Here is a 20,139-nt window from a genome sequence, read left to right on the forward strand (position 1 = left end):
TGATGAGGCAGCGCAAACGACTTTGATCAGGCGCACAGGTTAGGTGGGATCCGAAGTGCTTTGTCTGCCTTTCCGTTTATTTGTCGTTCCTAGTTTTGCTTATCATTATGACTTTTGACATCAGCGTGCGATAGCCAGCTATTGCCTGTATTTGAATATTAAGGAAATGTAATGCACATTTTTTATAGTACTAATGATAGAAAGCTAGCGTTTTCGGCGCTACCCCTGGACACAGCAGCCAATCACGATGATGAACTACAGTTCGGATGGTCTTTCCCACGAAAAGGGTACTGGTGGTACCATCTGATACTGGTACTTAACACTATTTATTACATCTTCTTATTGCAACAGTCTCAACTGCTGTAAGGTTAAAGTCTTGGTCCTAAATATGATGGCTGCTGAAGCCAGAAATACTACACTAACACAGTAGAAATAGAAGTATGTGACTCTGTTATTCACTCTACCTTACACAAACACGGAAGTATTTCGTCATCTGGCCGTAAATGATTCTTATCGCGACATTTGTGCCGAATTGTAGTTCACAGAACAAAAATTCTCTGTAGGAACAAAATCCATAGAATGCAAAGAACCACAAGCATAGAGGAAGTGGAAGCTTGAACTGGGTTACTACTGTATCTTGTACAGTTAGTCACTTGGTTAGTAAGTTTTAAGTTCCATGGATCATTTGTATGATTAATCGTAAGAAAGTTAAATGAGTCATTTTACATTCACATTACACATTCATGTGTAAAAATGGCTTTCTTTTTTATTTTCAATTTATTTTTTTATAATTTTTTATACAGATGTGAATTAGTAATTCTTATGCATCACCTTTCACACATTACAAAAACCGAAATCTTCTACAATACAGATGGAACAAGTCACGTTAGCTAATTTTTTTTCGTTTCCAGAATCTGTCTTACATGTTCTTGGTAACACAGTGTTGCCGATACAGTGATATTAAGGTCGTGCCAGCCTTCATAGAAACTGCGCTCGCTTTCAGCCAGTGAGAGCTAGGAGCTGACCCTGGTGAAGTAGGGCAGAGTGTTGAGCGGCGCAGGGTAGGCGTAGAGCCAGGTGGGGCCCCGTATGGTGGGGTGCTCGGGGTCCACCTCGTCCCGCCAGTAGCCCTTGGGTAGGTAGATGTCACGCCTCGTGGCCGTGCGATACGTCACCGGCGCCACCAGCAGGTCGTCGCCCAGCAGGTACTCTGCACGGGAGGGAAACAAAGCGTCAGCACATGGGATACCCCAGTCATCTGACAGATTCATACTGTGTTAGGTCTCTTCTTGTGCTACCCTATACTCGCTCCCCTCAGGGGTCTAATCTCTGCTGCTTGTACTTTTCTGTCTTCTTTCTTCTTCTTTATCCAACTCACATTTCAGAACAACATTAACGGTATCACCATAGTCGACTGAAATGTAATTTTTGTATTTCTTGGGGGTATTACATTTTGAATGTCTCGTTCATTGTTTCAAATATTGCATTTAATATCTGGCTCTGAGCACTATGCGACTTAACTTCTGAGGTCATCAGTCGCCTAGAACTTAGAACTAATTAAACCTAACTAACCTAAGGACATCACACACATCCATGCCCAAGGCAGGATTCGAACCAGCGACCGTAGCGGTCGCTCGGCTCCAGACTGTAGCGCCTAGAACCTCACGGCCACTCCGGCCGGCGCATTTAATATCTGCTTCTCATCTATATGACTGTCATAAAAGTGACTTGTGTCACATCACACATATTTAAAATATGGCACCTGTTTAATTACTGCCACACGGGATTAGCCGAGCAGTCATGAACTGTGCAGCTGGTCCCGGCAGAGGTTCGAGTCCTCCCTCGGGCATGGGTGTGTGTTTTTGTCCTTAGGATAATTTAGGATACGTAGTGTGGTGTGCGTACTGTAAGACCTTCGGTACACACACCATCTGATTATTTGACTCGTCGCTCTAACGAAGTAGACGAGTGTCAGCAATATGTCTCGTGGTCTTATCGTGGCGTGTTTATCTTCTGCCATTAGGTCAGACGATAGAAATGCCACTTGCACGCTTAGAGTAGCAGATTGACGGTGACCAACTTTAAACAGAACTTGATTAATTTTCACACACATTTATTAAAATAATAAAATGCATAGACATTACATAACTTGATTCTGGATGCTATTAACAATTGACAATCTGAAGTTCCTTTGGTCTTGGTATGTTGATCTTATTCTCACATATCTCTGATACTTCACAAAGTGTCTATTCATTTATCTTCATGGCTATGTACAGGAATATGATAATCTTCTTAGGTGCAGACTGAAACTTGACTATAGACTGGTACAGACTAATGCAGACTGATACAGACTGGTGCAGGCAAATGCAGACTGACTAATTCGAGGTCTGTACACTTGTTATAACACCTTGCGCGTTCAGGTATCACTGCGCGAGTGTGATCCGCGAGGAGAAAAGGTTCTACGTTAGCAGCAATCTCATTGGCTGCGTTACATATTAATACCCGGATCGGCGGAAACCGAATTTGGTCCGTCTCTGAGGCAGCGCCATCTCGTAGTGCAGAGATGGACGAGCGCTGCGCCTGCGATGTTGCGCTTAGCGGGGCGCGCTCTAGTGGGAAAGTTGTGTAAGTGCTGACTACGCAGAACTATGTACACAACACGTAGTGAGTAAGCTTAGGGACTGATGACCTTAGCAGTTAAGTCCCATAAGATTTCAAATGGTTCAAATGGCTCTGAGCACTATGTGACTTAACTTCTGAGGTCATCAGTCGCCTAGAACTTAGAACTAATTAAACCTAACTAACCTAAGGACATCACACACATCCATGCCCGAGGCAGGATTCGAACCTGCGACCGTAGCGGTCACGCAGTTCCAGACTGAAGCGCCTTTAACCGCACGGCCACACCGGCCGGCCATAAGATTTCACACACATTTGAACATTTTTGTTTAATTACTTTGTTGATAATTCCCATTTTCAACTGTTGTGAATATTTACAATGGAAGGTCATAATTTTATTCTTATGTACTAAAATTTTAAAACAGTATTTCGTTCATAACCGCATAAAAACAGAAAGTAAGCACCCGGAAGGTCATAAATTTATTCTTAAGTAATGAAGTTTTAATATTGTATTCTACATATACACCGCCTGAGAAAAAAAAGTAAAACACCCATAACGTCACAGGTTAAGAGGACATGTAATGTTATTGTAGTGATTACAAAGGTCACTCAAATTTACTAAGAAATGTGAGTGTGAGCCATCTAATCACTATGACGTTGCACCCCCCTGTGACGCGAATGCATGCACTGATTCAGTTGGCTCTCCTGAGCCAAGCTGACCCAGATCTGTTGTAACTGGTCCCTGATATCCTCAATACCGACACTGGGACAAGTTTGGAGATCTTTCCACACTTGTTCTATCGAGGCCAAATCTGGGTGTGTTTCTGATTACAGCAGTATATCAACAACACTCAGACATACAACGTAGGCTTTCACGGCCGGTGTTGTCTTCAGTTAAAACTTCTGGGCTGAGAGGCTGTGGTCGATGTATAAAATTTCCACCTAACGTTTCGTCTCCATCTGCGGGAGACATCTTCTGAGGTCATCCAGCTTCTTCCGCAGATGGAAATGGAACTTTAGGTGGAAATTTTATACATCTATCACGGCTCCTCAGCCCGGACGTTTTAACTGAAGAACGCTCAGACAGAGTCACTTGGCATGTGTGGACGTGTATTCTTTTGTTGAAAAATTGGTACCATAACACAGTCACATGAGAGGTACCACATGAGGATGCAGGACATCTGTGACATACAGCTGTGCCATCAGAGTTCACATTGTCATTACCATCGTCATACACATTGGTTCCTTAAATCATTACTCGGGGAGTAACACTGCTGTGCCTTTCCAAAAAATACTGGGAGAATGGGATATCTCCTAACTTTGCCCTTATTCTCAACGAACATGTGCTGAGCACAGTGCATCAGTATTCATCAGCAATTCATCCTTCTAGGTCATAGCGTCACTCCAAATGCAGCCGTGTGTGCCTTGGTTTTGACAGCAACTTACGCATGGGATGGTAATTACCTAGTCTGGCTGCTGCTGCTCTCCGACCATTGGTGCAGGATGACAAAGAATTGGTTGTTTTCGGATGGGAAGCACAGATGTGAAGGGGTTATGATGTGCTTTGTACACAGGACGGCAATCCTGCCTCCTGGTGACCAGACCTGATGAAACAAAACCTTCACAACGAGTTATGCCTGATCTCACGTTTCCATACAGCGCAACACTGGACCAGACCCACATCCGAATGGTCAAAAAATCTCGATATTGTATGATTCGACAAGTTGGCCAAAAGAGACCCACAATGAGGTCTCTTTCAGATTCAGTCTTGTGCTGAAAATGGTGTCTCAGCCAACTATGCCCACCTCCGGGTTCTACACAGTGATCATTCAGCATCTGACACTCTTCACACGGGTCATATACCCTACCATGTCTTGTAAGAACACTAAACAGTCACAGTAAATTGCAACTCATAAATATCACTTTTTTGCTCAGACAGTGTACTTGGTTCAGCCGTCCTGGTAACTGTAGATGGTCTCCACTTTCATGTATTATTACTTTATCATGTATGCATAGTAATTCTCCTAGTGTATTTGTCTAATTTAATTCCTCAATAATTACCTGATTTTCTGTTTTTGAGAACATTATTAATGTAAATGCAAAAAAAGCTGCCACCAAATAGTTGCTCATATATGGTTTCATGCTTTAAAAGCAAAGTCTATCTTGATGAAAGTGAGTGGTAAGAGTAATCTCCAAGTGGATCACGAAATGCGACATCTGAGTGACCTCACGAGAATGTGAGTGATGGTATGTGGAGTTGTAATGCCTGCTTAGTGTTTGTTGATTCCGCCCCCTGCAGCTGAGTGGTCAGCGCGACACACTCAATCCTAAGGGCCCGGGTACGATTCCAAGCTGGGTCAGAGATTATATCCGCTCAGGGACTAGGTGTTGTGTTGTCGAAATCATCATTTCATCCCCATCGACGCGCAAGTCGCCGAAGTGGCGTCAAATCGAAAGACTTGCACCAGGCGAGCGGTCTAACCGATGGGAGGCCTTCGTCACTCGCCATTGGATTGCATTGGTTAGTGTTTGTGAAGGCTTGAAATTTTGCTGGCAAGTCTCTGCAAGGAAACCCATCAGAACCTGGATGGACTTTGTATGTATATTCCTTTGGACACAATAAGAACGAGAAATGATCCGAGACTTCAACAACAGTAGTGCAGCCATGGATGCAGACAGTGGTGTCTCTGAGGACATTTAACATATCTTGTGTGTTCACTGTAGATCACTGTGATGAGAATGTCGCGGGATATCTGTTCAAGTGTGGGATTGCCTCAGTAACATGTTAGTTCATGAAGGAAACATACGTCGATGGTCAGTTGTCAGACAAATCGTAACTAGAAGATTCTAAAGTAGAATCATAAAATACGAAACCGTGTCCGGAATAATTCTAAAGATAAAAGCCGTGAGAGAAAGCTGTTGGTCATACCGTCGCTGATCTTGAGAGCGGTGGAGTCTGTCGGGTCGAGCCACCAGATGGGCCGGTTGACCGGAGTGCCGTCCTCCACTGCCTGCTTCATCAGCTCGACGACCTTCGGACCGTACTGAGCGCGCAAAGCAGTCAGGTTGCGTGCGAGCTCCACCGTCTGTAAAAGTAGTCACAAGTCACAGTGGTGAGCCGCCATGCTGAAACTAAACTCATTTAAGCATACCTTACAGTGTTACTACATAGAGATTGGCTTAATTTGTCGGTTCTTCGTACGTCACTGTTTGTATCAACGCTGCGAAGCAATATTTACTTTAGAAGTGGCTTTTACAAACACGGAGTGCCAGGCGCAACACGAGCACGGGACGCACCTCGTTGTCGTAGTCCCAGGGCACGGTGCGGAAGTGGAAGGCGGGCATGAAGGCGCTGGCCTCCAGCCAGCGGATGTACAGCTCGCGAGTGGCGATGACGCCCGTCTTGGTGCTGCCGCCCACCCTCTCCGGCATCACGAAGGGGTAGCCCTGCAGGCTCATCTCCAGCAGCTTGGGCAGCAGCGTCTTCAGGCCGTTCTGCGTGCTCCACGACGTGTCCACCGCGTCCATTTGGAAGAAGTTGGGCAGGCGCTGGCTCTCGACGCCGGACCGCAGCCTCGCCATGGGTCCGAACTGGGCCACTGCCTTGGCGTACGCGTCGGTGTAGACCACGGGCGTCCTCTCGAGCGGTGTCAGCTGTGGCGGCTGCGGCAGGTAGCTGGTCTCGCCGAAGTCGAACATGAAGGAGTCCACGCCCGTCTCGTTGCGGAGCGCCTGCAAGAGATTACAAATAAAACTCCATAACTTCGAGGCAAAGTAAGTAACGTATCCTGACTTAGAAAGCGTATGTGATTCTGCGTTGGTACGCAGCTGTGAAGAACAAGGCTATTCTATCGATAATGATGCACAGGTTGTGTGGGAAAAGAAAACAGTTGAGTTCTCACTGCAAATAAAAACAGGATCCACATTCTAGATTAGTCTCACATTTGGATATCTCGTAGAATACTGCCAGGGAAGAATGAAAGATCAAGAACGAAGTGCTCGGATTAAAACGGATGTAAGACATTTATACAGCTTTTTACTCCTAGTGTTGAAACTATATATTGAACAAGCAAGGACGGAAATAAAAGTAAGTTTCGAGAATGTGATTAATATTCTCGTTGTTTCTAAAGGCGAAAACGTGGTCTCTGCAGCCACCACCCCTGCTCTTTATATTCTTCTCACTAGAAATCTGTTTGTGAGGTACCTGTATTTTTTGCAGAATGTATGTCTAAAACCCTTTGAGCAACCAAAAGTGAGTATTTTTCTTTTTTCAGAATTAATATAACCGTAAGAATTTCTCCAAGCGATTGGTCCTACACTGTTTAGATGGAGTCATACTCTCTAACTAATTTCAATGCCATATACACTAGAATTTGCAGCGAATGTACTCACCGCAACTCGATCAGTCCACCAAGCTACCGCATCAGGATTGGTGAAGTCGATAATGCTAGCCCATCCACCCCACCATCGAGTAGAGATGCTGCCATTGTTATTGCGCACAAAGTAACCTTTGGACTGTGCCTCAGAGAAGAAGGGTTCGCAGTTAGTGTTTATAAATGGGTGTATCCACAACGCGACGGGGAATCCCAGTGCGTGGAGGTCGTCCACGAGCGCCTTCATGTCGGGGAACTTGGTGGTGTCCGGGGTGAAGCTTCCGCGGCAGCTCTCCCAAGGGTCCGCTATTTCGAGAAGGCTATAGCCGAACCCGTGCTCGATTATGCCTGCGGCGCGCTCTCTCACGTTCTGTTCGGGTGGCCCCACTTCCCAGAAAGGTTGAACACCCAAGCGTTCGTCCGGAATCGCCGTAGGCTTGCCCAGGTACTTCTGGATACCGACCAAGTGCGCCTCCTTCGCATCACCGTACGTACACAGCTCGTATTCCAGCACGTTGTCGCTTCGGTCCTCTGGGTAGGGAGACGCGTTCTCGGCACTGAAGCACAGTTTATTACTCGTCTGATTGCTGTTTTGGTCGATGAAGAGAGGAACGTTCGTGTGAACGTGGACGAGTCTTCCGTCGGAGAAGACCCAGTAGCGTGTAGCGATGGTGGCGTGGGCCTTATGTTCGGCGACGTATGCGTAGTGCTTGTACACGTTGTTCTCGATGGGCCAGGTGCGGTAGGTCGCTTCGACGCCACCGTAGATGTGGCTCCTTAGGTGCCGCTGACACATTGTGATTATCTCACTCGGATTGTCTTTGGTGTGCCGGATCCAGAGACATTCGCCCGACCTGTCTTGGTGCCGGACGAGAACTCTGGAGGCGCCAAAGTCGAAGGACTCCTCGTTCCCACGTTTCTCATGGTGCGGAACTGCAGACCGCTGGTTGCTGGAGGCTTCGATGTATCCCACTTCTACCTCGTCTCCATCTGCAACATGCAAGCAGATAGTTGCTGTGACTGAATGTACAACAGTCAGTAATACATTAAACAACCATCGCAAAATAATAAAATACACTGGAACACAATTTTGTAATTATCTAAAAGAGCACACAGAACGTACATAGTGTTCAATATCCAATCATGGAAATCATGTAGCATTCTGCATCGCATAAAGTTATAAATATACTATCATCTTACTTGTTACAGGTACGTGAATCGACTGCAGTGACCTGGGTTGGATTTCCTTTATACCATTGTTTCTCAGTGTTCGACCAGCCATTTCCGCTCTCAAACAAGGAGTGTGTAACTATTATTTCGACAACGCAGGATATGTATCCCTACACTTTCTTATCGAGAATGGTACTCACGAACGAACACTATAATATGACGTAACGTAAGTAAGAGCACAGAGACTGTGTGGGATTGTCTTTTTTAGTTGCATGTCGTGAGTAATGCACTCGGACAACGAGCTAATTCAGAATGAGACGACGATCGAAATAACTTCGCGAGAGTCGTAGACCCACATTCAAGAGGCGCTGAATACCTTGCATAAATACAAATACTTTTGACAAAGGAAAAATATCCTCTGTATAAATGAGATGAAAGGTTATTTTAAGATTCAGTTTATTCCAAGGTTCAACGTTAATATTGACAAAATATTGTTACTTGTAAGACAATATAAATTTGAATAGTCTATACATCGGTTCTTAATTTAAATGTCCTCTGTATAAAAGAAGTGGAAGGTTGTTATAAGATTCTGGCGATGTTCCATGTCTTAAATCCAAGGTTGAACGTTAATATTGAGAAAGACTGTAACTTATAAGGCAATATTAATTTGAATAGTCTATATATGGGTTCTGAATTCAGGTTGCACTTTTTATTTTATTTAATGTTAGCGTAAATTAGTTACATTTTTTGCTTTAGCAGCAGTAGCCCTGTTGTTGGAGAACAAGTTCAATAAGTTCTGTTTCCTTTCTTGTGTACTGTTGTGACCTGTGCTACTTTTCAGTCCTTAGGTAGGAATCTTTCGCTGAACGACTGGCTGTATATTACTGCTGTCTCATCAGCATACTCCGTAGAGAACATTATTGGTCAACAGACTGGACCGGAAGTCTGTCCTAATTGACATATATTGATGCACTAGTCCAAGGGGATCTAGTTCGGAATTATTTATATTGGCGCCTTTTCTTGATTCTGGTTCAGGAATATATACTGAATCATCTTTCAGAAGCTTTAGTGACTCCTGTTTAGTGGCGCTGACATCGATAATATTACATCTGAAATCAAGCACTGAGAGTGTTTATTGTTTTTTGCCACTGGCACAGTTTACACACGAGCAGAAACTCTTCGAATCTTCTGCCATGTTTCGAGAGCTAGTTTCGTTGTGGGAACTGTTAAATGATCTTGCTCTGAAGTCTGTGTAAAGTTTCGGTCATCTGTAAACCGTCGCAAGGCTTGCGTTTTATTTTTATTTTTTTTTTTTTAAATCTTGCATGAGATTAGCCCTGTTTTTGTGAACGTGTCCAGAGAACTTTTGTGTAAAACTCCCAGTTTCCGTCAAGACTACTTCCTTGCTTGCATAGCATGGAAGGAATGTAGATTATGACTTAGGAGGCCGTCAAGCGAATTATCATCTGCTTTTTAAATACATATATTTTGAAGAACGGCATCGTGAATCCACCAACAGGCGCTGCAATGGCTATTCATTTACCAACTACCGATCTCGGTCAGGCAACCTTTTGAAATCATGGATATGAATTTCAATGACGGTTCCCTGGTGTCGAAAACAGTTATCAAATGCAGCAGATGTCACTGGTATATTTGTATCCATTGTGGTATACCAACAGAATGCACAAGTAAGCGCATAAGATCTGAGTCAGTTCAGTTTGTACTTTTGTATTTTTTTCGCAAAGAGCACTACTCTGGCATCTCCTGAACTTCATAAATTCCAATTGGCTAACGGCAGAAGTGTGAGTGACCAACATAATTGATACAACTGAACTCATGGTGTTTCACACATTTGGGTTTCTTGTAATTTGGTGCCTGGTTTTAAAAACTTACAAGCGTGGTAATCTGCACATGATCTCACAAACACTTACGTTGAAGTATAATTTCCTGAGATGGCTTGTCGGCCGGCCGGAGTGGCCGAGCGGTTCTAGGCGCTACAGTCTGGAACCGCGCGACCGCTACTGTCGCAGGTTCGAATCCTGCCTCGGGCATGGATGTGTGTGATGTCCTTACGTTGGTTAGGTTTAAGTAGTTCTAAGTTCTAGGGGACTGATGACCTCAGAAGCTATGTCCCAAAGTGCTCAGAGCCATTTGAGATGGCTTGTCAGAAATCGAGGTGCTAAGTTTAGTCTCTCTGTTCTAAGCTGCTCATATAAAATTGTGATATGAAAATTTCGGTGCAACACAAATGTTCAGACTCCACCAGTTGCTAGAAGCGCATCAGAATACTGAGTATGTTAGTGAGTGAACATCGTTCGCACTTTGTTCTCCGATACCCAAATCGTAAAATGTCATATACACTCCTGGAAATGGAAAAAAGAACACATTGACACCGGTGTGTCAGACCCACCATACTTGCTCCGGACACTGCAAGAGGGCTGTACAAGCAATGATCACATGCACGGCACAGCGGACACACCAGGAACCGCGGTGTTGGCCGTCGAATGGCGCTAGCTGCGCAGCATTTGTGCACCGCCGCCGTCAGTGTCAGCCAGTTTGCCGTGGCATACGGAGCTCCATCGCAGTCTTTAACACTGGCAGCATGCCGCGACAGCGTGGACGTGAACCGTATGTGCAGTTGACGGACTTTGAGCGAGGGCGTATAGTGGGCATGCGGGAGGCCGGGTGGACGTACCACCGAATTGCTCAACACGTGTGGCGTGAGGTCTCCACAGTACATCGATGTTGTCGCCAGTGGTCGGCGGAAGATGCACGTGCCCGTCGACCTGGGACCGGACCGCAGCGACGCACGGATGCACGCCAAGACCGTAGGATCCTACGCAGTGCCGTAGGGGACCGCACCGCCACTTCCCAGCAAATTAGGGACACTGTTGCTCCTGGGGTATCGGCGAGGACCATTCGCAACCGTCTCCATGAAGCTGGGCTACGGTCCCGCACACCGTTAGGCCGTCTTCCGCTCACGCCCCAACATCGTGCAGCCCGCCTCCAGTGGTGTCGCGACAGGCGTGAATGGAGGGACGAATGGAGACGTGTCGTCCTCAGCGATGAGAGTCGCTTCTGCCTTGGTGCCAATGATGGTCGTATGCGTGTTTGGCGCCGTGCAGGTGAGCGCCACAATCAGGACTGCATACGACCGAGGCACACAGGGCCAACACCCGGCATCATGGTGTGGGGAGCGATCTCCTACACTGGCCGTACACCACTGGTGATCGTCGAGGGGACACTGAATAGTGCACGGTACATCCAAACCGTCATCGAACCCATCGTTCTACCATTCCTAGACCGGCAAGGGAACTTGCTGTTCCAACAGGACAATGCACGTCCGCATGTATCCCGTGCCACCCAACGTGCTCTAGAAGGTGTGCGTCAACTACCCTGGCCAGCAAGATCTCCGGATCTGTCCCCCATTGAGCATGTTTGGGACTGGATGAAGCGTCGTCTCACGTGGTCTGCACGTCCAGCACGAACGCTGGTCCAGCTGAGGCGCCAGGTGGAAATGGCATGGCAAGCAGTTCCACAGGACTACATCCAGCTTCTCTACGATCGTCTCCATGGGAGAATAGCAGCCTGCATTGCTGCGAAAGGTGGATATACACTGTACTAGTGTCGACATTGTGCATGCTCTGTTGCCTGTGTCTATGTGCCTGTGGTTCTGTCAGTGTGATCATGTGATGTATCTGACCCCAGGAATGTGTCAATAAAGTTTCCCCTTCCTGGGACAATGAATTCACGGTGTTCTTATTTCAATTTCCAGGAGTGTAGGTACACCATAATAACGGGAACGTATCTTCAGATATGTTGTTTTAGTGCAAGCTCTCCGAAATGGTTGTACATGCCACGTAGTGAGCGGCATATATTATGATGCGACCGTAATTCTGTATCTGAATACTTTTGTAAAAACATGTACAATTATATATCACAGCCGTCACTGGAAGGGCTGTGTTTCAAATGCCTGTTATTGTTACCGTCTGTGAAAAAAAATTTGTTCATTTAAAAAGTCCAGTGACAATATTTAACATAAATTATGAAGTGTACAGTCAGAAAAATTCGCAACGACAAAGGATTCTGGTACTCGCAGTGACTTTCCAGTGATGTTCCTGTTGATATTATGACGCAATAAGAATAGACTGGGAGTGAATATAGAACAGTACCTGCTAATAAGAAATTTGTATCGCATGGTAACTGCAAAATTAAAACTGAGTACGATAGTGACGCGTACGCTAATAAGCCAAGACATTACGACTACTGCCCACTGCGAAATTGGATGCCAGCTTGTGTGGTTGTGGTCACGTGACGCGGTAACAGAAATAGGTAAGCGCAGCAGGGCGGGAGTGGCCCTATGGACGATAAGGACTGCAGATGGGAAAATCCATTGAGATAAGCCACTTTGACAAAGGGCAGATTATTACTATGCAGAGCCTGTGAACGACTATCTCGAATACGGCGAGGGTGGTGGAATGTTCACAAGCCAATGTCGTGACCATCTATGGAAAGAGGAAGAAGGACAGTAAAATTACCACTAAGCGTAAATGGTCTGACGTCCACGACTCTCCACGTAACGTGGCGTTCAGAGGCTTGAGTGCACTGTAAACTGGGATAGATGGTGATCTGTGACATCTCTGACGAAAGAGCACAATCCTGGTGCATCGCACAAGTGTTTTGGAGCACGCCATTCATCGTAGGTTGTTGGAGCTCTGCAGCAGACCACTCCCACGTCTTCAGATGTTGACCCAATGACATCGTCAGTTACGACCGTAGTGAGCTCATGACTATTAGAATCGACTGTTGATGAAGGGGAACGTGTCGGTTCTTCGGGTGAATCACATTTCTGCTACGCTAGGTCGATGATCGTCTCCGCAAAAGCCATCATTGAGGTGAACGGCGACTCAGAACATGCTGTGCACTAGCGACACAGGCGAGTGAGAGCAGTACTGTGCTGTGGGAGACTTTGTCCTGCGCTTGCATGGGACGTGTGGTAGTAATCAAAAACACGCTCACAGCTGCCTACTGCTTGCTGCCCTCCATGCCTGATGCCATCCCCAAGACGATGTCATCTTTCAGCAGTATAGCTGTCCGCGTTTAGGAACCAGAACTGAGTTACAATGGTTTGAGGAGCATTATAGTGAACTCATGTTGATGTCTGGGTGCCAAAATTCCCTTATGTAAATCCTACGGAATCCATCTCGGTATCGGGCACCGTCACCGCGTACACAAACCAGTGGAATATCATTTACGCTCGTTACGTGGCCTGTGTGTAGACATCTAGTGCCACATAGCTGCTCAAACCTACCAACAAACTGTCGGATCCCTGACACACATGTTCAGTGACACATCTCGTCCTAAACACGGACAAACAAGCTATTTATCAAGTTATCATAATGTTTTGGCTCATGAGTGTACGTCTTATAAAAATTTGTTTAAGCAATTAGGTTGTAACTAATTGTATTGGCAAGCTATATTTTCTGAATTTGAGTCATTTCAGACGTCAAATCAGATGGTCCACACCAGCACACATTTAATTGAGAATCCATTCAAAGTTGATTCTTATCCACAGTAATTCGAGGAACAAGTGTAACTATATGAAAGAAATAGCGCTGATACACAAATATACATTGCAAGTTTCGCCCCCTCTTCTATATTATCTAATCAAAACTATCCAGGTAACCCTGAGTAACGCAGAACAAACCACTAGATGTCTTGTCGACTCACTGGTATGAGATGTGGTGGGGAGTATTGTGTCGTAAGCAGACCAGCAGTAACAGAAGAACGGATCGGTGAGGAGAGCTTGGACACTTCAATCACTGATAAGCCATTTTATATCAACTGAGAAACAGATCCCTCTCGGACATTTGAACCCTTCTAGAGCTACTGAAATCGACTGTTGAAGATGTGATTATGAAACGGAAACGTGAAACAACAACCACACCTAAAGCAAGACCAGGCAGACCTCATGTATTGTCAGATGGGGATCATCGAAGCCGGCCGAAGTGGCCGTGCGATTAAAGGCGCTGCAGTCTGGAATCGCAAGACCGCTACGGTCGCAGGTTCGAATCCTGCCTTGGGCATGGATGTTTGTGATGTCCTTAGGTTAGTTAGGTTTAACTAGTTCTAAGTTCTAGGGGACTAATGACCTCAGCAGTTGAGTCCCATAGTGCTCAGAGCCATTTGAACCATTTTTTTGGATCATCGAAGATTGCAGCGGGTGACTGTAATAAAATCGCGTGAAGTCACAGGGAGCAATTACTGGTGAGTTCCAAAGTGCTGCCAGTAGTTCAGCTAGCCCAACAACCACGCACAGAGAGCCGGAAAGAACCAGTAACCCGCCATTCCTGGACTAGTCGAACTCTGGTGTATAACACAGATCAAAACCTCTGATTACCATACAAATGAGTTAATGTGATAAGTTTTTGAGAGTAAGCACTTAAGTGAGAATAAGCATGGCAAAGTTTTGAAATTATGCTTGAAACTTGTGGGAAGTCCTTAACAGTTGTCATTTGTGAAACACTGGGTGAACAAAGTCTGCATAATATCCTCCACATTTTAAGCAAAAAGCAAATTTATTTATGCACCTCAATGTTTTTTGACGTCATGTCTTCAGAACAATGTGTCATATGATGATGTATTTTTGCAAGTATATTCAGCGACATATGTGAATACAGTCTGCAAATTGTGCTGGGAATAGATTAGGAGATACAGATAAAATAAATTAAAACAACATGCCTGTTGAAGTTTTACTTTGTCCCATTTTAATCGGAATCTAGGTTTTCGCACATCTCAATGTCTATGACATTTTATCTTCTCAACTATAAGCTCTACAAGTAATTCTGCAGGTACATTCAATGGTATATAGAAAACTGTATACAAAATGTGTTGTGAATACGATTGGTAGTAAAGAAGTAATAAATTGAAATGTCCTTTGTCATGATGAAGTTTTACTATATGGCCAGTTAAAATGTAGTAAGCGATAAACTATTTTTCATTCATCACTTTATGTCTGTGTGTATGGGGACGGGGCAGAAGGGGGTCCAGCGAGAAAAATTTTTGGTAAAGGCTTCAAATTATGTGTAAAGTGTGTTGGAAGTCGATAAGTGCTCTCATTCTGAAATACTGGATGAATGAAATTTGTATATTTACATGGCATCCATTACAATGCCTCAAGAAAAACACTTACTTCCTAACAGTAGAAATTGTCATATTAACCTTTTGACATAAGAGTATACGTCTTAATGAGTTAATTCTGATAGCATTTTTAAATTCAGTCAGAAATTATGCAAAATATTTACATTTAAATTTTTATTGCCCCTGGAAGCTGTTAGTTATTTGGAGTGATCGACCATGCTGTACCTCATAGCAATTTTGTGGAGGGGTTTGGGTTTTACATATCTGAAGAGAACATTATATGCTATCATCTGTAGTGCCAAATGGTTCAAATGGCTCTGAGCAGTATGGGACTTAACATATGAGGTCATCAGTTCCCTAGAACTTATAACTACTTATACCTAACCAACCTAAGCACATCACACACATCCATGCCCGAGGCAGGATTCAAACCTGCGACCGCAGCAGTTATGCGGTTCCGGTCTGAAGCGCCTAAAACCTCACGGCCACTGCGGCCAGCTCTGTAGTGTCAGTAGCAAAGTATGAAGGGGGTACTGTTAAGCTATCGTGTGTTTTTCACGGCCAAGGTGTAGTCTGCTTATTGCAAGGATATGAACAATTTTTACAGAATTTTGTACAGTGTACAGTAGAGGATCGTTTTGGAGATGGTGATCGCTTGTACCAGCATGAGAATGCTCCCTGTCGTAAAGCAGCATCTGTGAGGGAATGGTTTGCAGATAATACCATTTCTGGAATGGATTGGTCTGCCGAGAGTCCTGACCTGAGTCTAATGGAACAGCTCTGACATGACTTAGAATGTCGAATTTGCACCAGTCAGCAGTGTAACTTCTCTAGTTTGAGGAGGAATGAGCTGCCATCCTCCACAGACATTCAGACACGTAACTAAAAATGTTCTCATCAGAGTTTAAGCCTTCAAAAAGGTTAAAGGTGGATACACCCTATATTAATATCGACTAACGGGTGTCATGATGGTTTTGATCAGTTAGTGTAGTGGTGGGTTTCAGACACTGATGGGGTGAGGTGAAGGTGTTGTGTAGAAACTGTGGCAGCCTGCAGCAGCGCAGAGCCAGCAGGCTGCCCGCCCTGGACAGCCCCCGCACGCAGCGCCCTCGGGCCACACTCACCCCTGTCGGACAGCAGCAGGATGCGGCCGCTGGCCTGGTCGTAGCGGGTGCTGAGCCCGGCTGCGGCAGACGCCACCAGGGCGCCCAGCAGCAGCAGCGTCGTAGGCGTCCACATGGCTGCGACAGACAGACGAGCGAGCAAATCAATCGACTTGTTGCCGTGCGCCACTCTAGGTGACAAGCAAAAAAGGCTAAGCTGGTGCTGCAGGCCTTCAGTACATGGCATCCGGCAATGAAGCACACACCATAACACTGTATTATCTTTATGATAAATGGGGGCCATTTGGATAATCGGACACTTGGATTAACCTCTTCAGTTCGTTTCCAAAATAAATTCTTGTGTAATTTTATGGTAATCCATTTATGTAGACCCATTTAACACCCTCAAATTAGCAATACCAGTTGATCATAGTAGTAAAAACAGTACGCTGTCTTTAATGTTTGCACAGCACATTGGAACACTTCAGCAAGACACGCATCAAGAAAAAAATAAACTTTAAGGAAAACACATAACGTGTCAAAACCTGCAGGACTATCAGGATTCTGCGAAATAACCAGTAATCGAAAAAGTATTTCTCATCAAATTCTCAGTAATCAGTTGACTAATGTACGGGATTTGTTACTCGAATATGGTTAATAGCATTTGCTAATTACTACAGGATTTTTTATACTTCATAATTTCATAAATAAGACGTTAACCCTCCAATTTCAGAAAAAAACGTTCAGATGCTGTTAACTGATGACGAACAATGATTTCAGTGGCCTGTCTAATATTTACAGGTTTTGGAAGCTATGGTTTTAGACATGGTTCATGACCTACATGGTTTTATAATCGTCTACTTCAAAGTAACTAGCTGTAAATAATCTCTTGGGATTCTGCATTTAAGACTTGATGCACGAATGGAGTAATCTAACATTCAGCATATAAACTGGATTGAGTGCTTCTCTAAAAAATTTGTAACGAACGATTATGCAATAATAGAGATAAGTAAACTTACTTATTTATATTGTCTTGATTTATTTTGGCCTTCATAACTACCAGTAAGAAACAGCATCGAAGACATCTCTTCTGCAGGAAGATAGCTTTTACCTACAACACGCCAGCAATTTCTACTGATTCTAACGATCCCAAACAATTTTTTTAATGTGGCATCTCCTCATTGAAACGATCATTTAATGAATAATCGACATTTTTTATATATATATTACGAAGTTATTTCAGATTTTCACTGTTTCTCACTGCTTCTCAATGACCGACATCCAACGTCTCACAAGGTTTACTTTTCCGGTTATGAGACAATCGTCTTCGAATTGTTTGGGTAACGGCAACTTATTGCTGTTACTTGCAAAGAGAACGATGTCGGCGCGTACGCTGTTTTTTACTTTTGGGAAGACGCTTCCAGTGAGCAGGTCAGCGTTACTTGAGAATGAGCATCGATCCTAGAGCAGCTGGGATTGTATTTTGTGTAGATTTCTACACAGTTACTGAACGGAGCTAATTCAACAGATTGGGAAGACACGTTTTCTACTTTGATCTCCGTCTGAAATGAAGTTTCCCTGCTAACCATGGGCAAATATCTTCACTTAGTTTCACTAAAAATGTCATAATACGCGAGCCTAAAACATGTTCCAAACCTATGTAACAGGCCTTAATCATTAGGGACGGTTCACTCCTCCATTGGCCTACGGTACACTGATGCTAAACGAGGAACAATCTGTGTACAATCGAACTGTGTCTCATCCTCCGTTTAGACGCCTCAGAGTGTCTGTACAGGTGTCTTCGATCCATTTGTTGATTTAACACAAGACCAAAACTTATGGTTTTCTGCCAAGTCTGTTGATACCGTTTCACTTTGGAGTACATTGAACGCTTTACGTACGGCTCTCCCTACGCCTTTTTCTGTCACTGTTTAAATTTGCAGTGAAGCTCTCTTTGCTTTCGTAGCAGAAGTCAAACCACCGCGGGTCTTTTCAATCCGTCATAATTTTGCTCCGCACATACCTGTCTAAAGCATATTGCGCAATACTCTTCAACTTTCTCCATTGATACGCAACATTGTCAATGCTAAAGGTGACATTTTCGTGATTAACGCTCAGATTATTTCATATCTGCTACTTGTCGCTCATGCTAGGGAGAAATATCGTCATACCATTCACTATCTTCCTATTTGTAGCCATATTTAATGATACTGTAAGGACCTTTTGATCATTGATTGCCTGCTGTGTGCTTAGTCAGTCGAAAAGTTGGGTCCTGTTGGTGGCTAGGAGACCTTATACATTGCCTTCATGAGTCGGTTCTCTCATTAACCGGTCAACTTAATTCTCGGATAAAGCATATAGAAAAGTTTCACATGATTCCCTGTCCCTGTTACCCACTCGAGTCAGTCATTCTATACGTGGTAAGCTGAAATCACAACCTAATAGTAAAACACAACATAAAGTTTCCCCGAAATATTCTCCGAGTGATCCCTCATGTGTTTCGCTTCTACTGGTGGTGAGGTAGGGGATTTATAAAAAGCATTCGATGACCATGTTTGTTTCACCTTTAACACTTAACTTCCACCCAACTTAAATGGCATGCTGTGTGTGTACTACTCTCTGCGCGTAGTCAACACTTATAAGCCTAGTTTTGGGATTTGCATTCACTGCTTCTATACTACCATTGTCGATACTCGATACAACCCACTATAATAATTTGAAATACGAGAGAGGAAAGAAGTTACATCTAGCAGTAGCCACCGTCTTCCATTTCTCCAATAAGTTTTCCTTGTGATCCACTGCTTTATTAGTATCCATCGCGTTTAATATTATGATTTTTTTCGTTTCCTACAACGTTATAGATAAAAAACTAAAGAACAGTCGTCATTTTCACAGTTACTGGCCACAGTAGATGCTCACTATGCCATAACAGAAAAGCTTAAGCAGTTGCGAATTACACTAATTAACGTACGTGTCACACATAACAGGTAATGGCTCACCTCTAAGCACTCTCTCGGTCGCCGTGCAATGCAGAGCAGCTGATGTGACTTTTGTGGTGCCTTAGCGGCGTATATATAGGTAAAACTAATCTATTAACTTCTTTTAATAATTACTGAGATATACGAGTAGGACGTCAACGATGCAGTTATTATCTGTTAATAGTATGATAAGATCATTATTCACGTCAAAGTAATCGAAGCTGATCATAATTGTTACACTCGAGATATCATCTGGATCAGGTGATATAAAGTACGAACTGCTTTATCTGTTGCTAGAGAAAAGTCCACAATACGCGTTAAAAACAATTTTAGCTCCCAAACGAATTTTCGCTATGAGTTCTATTCCAGCAGGACAAAATTCAATCTAACGGTACATAAGAAGCATTTCTATTTTTACAGTGCCGTTGAAACAGTATCTGCTGCTGAAAACTGTTCACTACCTATACTGTGAAGTTTTCAACAGTATTCATATCGACACAATACTCAGATGTCTGAGGTTTTGATGTTTTGAAGTGTCCATCATTGTCGGTAACTGAATTTTGTTCGGTAAAGTTATTTAGATGGGTCTAAACATGTTAGGGAACATTTGTTAACAGTAACTACACAGTCGGCATAAGATATTAATACATAAGTCGTAAAGCGGAAAAGATAGTCTGGAAAGTAAACGTAAATCGTAGGGTATAGAAGACAACTGAAGAATAGCTTTCCAATAGGGCCTATTTTGTGGTCTCTGTG

The 20,139-nt window shown here is 44.0% G+C and overlaps 1 protein-coding gene across 1 annotated transcript; it reads right to left on the minus strand.

Moving 5' to 3' along the window:
- Window positions 1–746: 746 nt before the first annotated feature.
- Window positions 747–19,457, minus strand: LOC126260241 (myogenesis-regulating glycosidase-like). The gene is made up of 6 exons (XM_049957554.1): window positions 19,405–19,457; window positions 16,427–16,543; window positions 7,012–7,982; window positions 5,917–6,351; window positions 5,549–5,705; window positions 747–1,210 (listed from the first exon to the last, which is right to left on the minus strand). Exons 2-6 carry the CDS (start codon window positions 16,539–16,541, stop codon window positions 1,014–1,016), a joined length of 1,875 nt encoding a protein of 624 aa, XP_049813511.1. The 5' UTR covers window positions 16,542–16,543; window positions 19,405–19,457; the 3' UTR covers window positions 747–1,013.
- Between the last annotated feature and the right edge of the window lie 682 nt (window positions 19,458–20,139).

This window comes from Schistocerca nitens, chromosome 5 (assembly GCF_023898315.1).
Source record: "Schistocerca nitens isolate TAMUIC-IGC-003100 chromosome 5, iqSchNite1.1, whole genome shotgun sequence".
Classification (NCBI taxonomy): Eukaryota; Metazoa; Arthropoda; class Insecta; order Orthoptera; family Acrididae; genus Schistocerca; species Schistocerca nitens.

What these genes read in the sequence shown, in the direction of transcription:
- LOC126260241 (XM_049957554.1), bottom strand. Translation starts at nt 16,541, where the DNA reads ATGTGGACGCCTACGACGCTGCTGCTGCTGGGCGCCCTGGTGGCGTCT. An exon ending in GGTGGACTGATCGAGTTGCG is followed by an intron (nt 6,352 to 7,011) that starts GTGAGTACATTC and finishes AATCTCTTGCAG; the next exon opens with GCGCTCCGCAACGAGACGGG. An exon ending in CGCTCTCAAGATCAGCGACG is followed by an intron (nt 1,211 to 5,548) that starts GTATGACCAACA and finishes CCTCCCGTGCAG; the next exon opens with AGTACCTGCTGGGCGACGAC.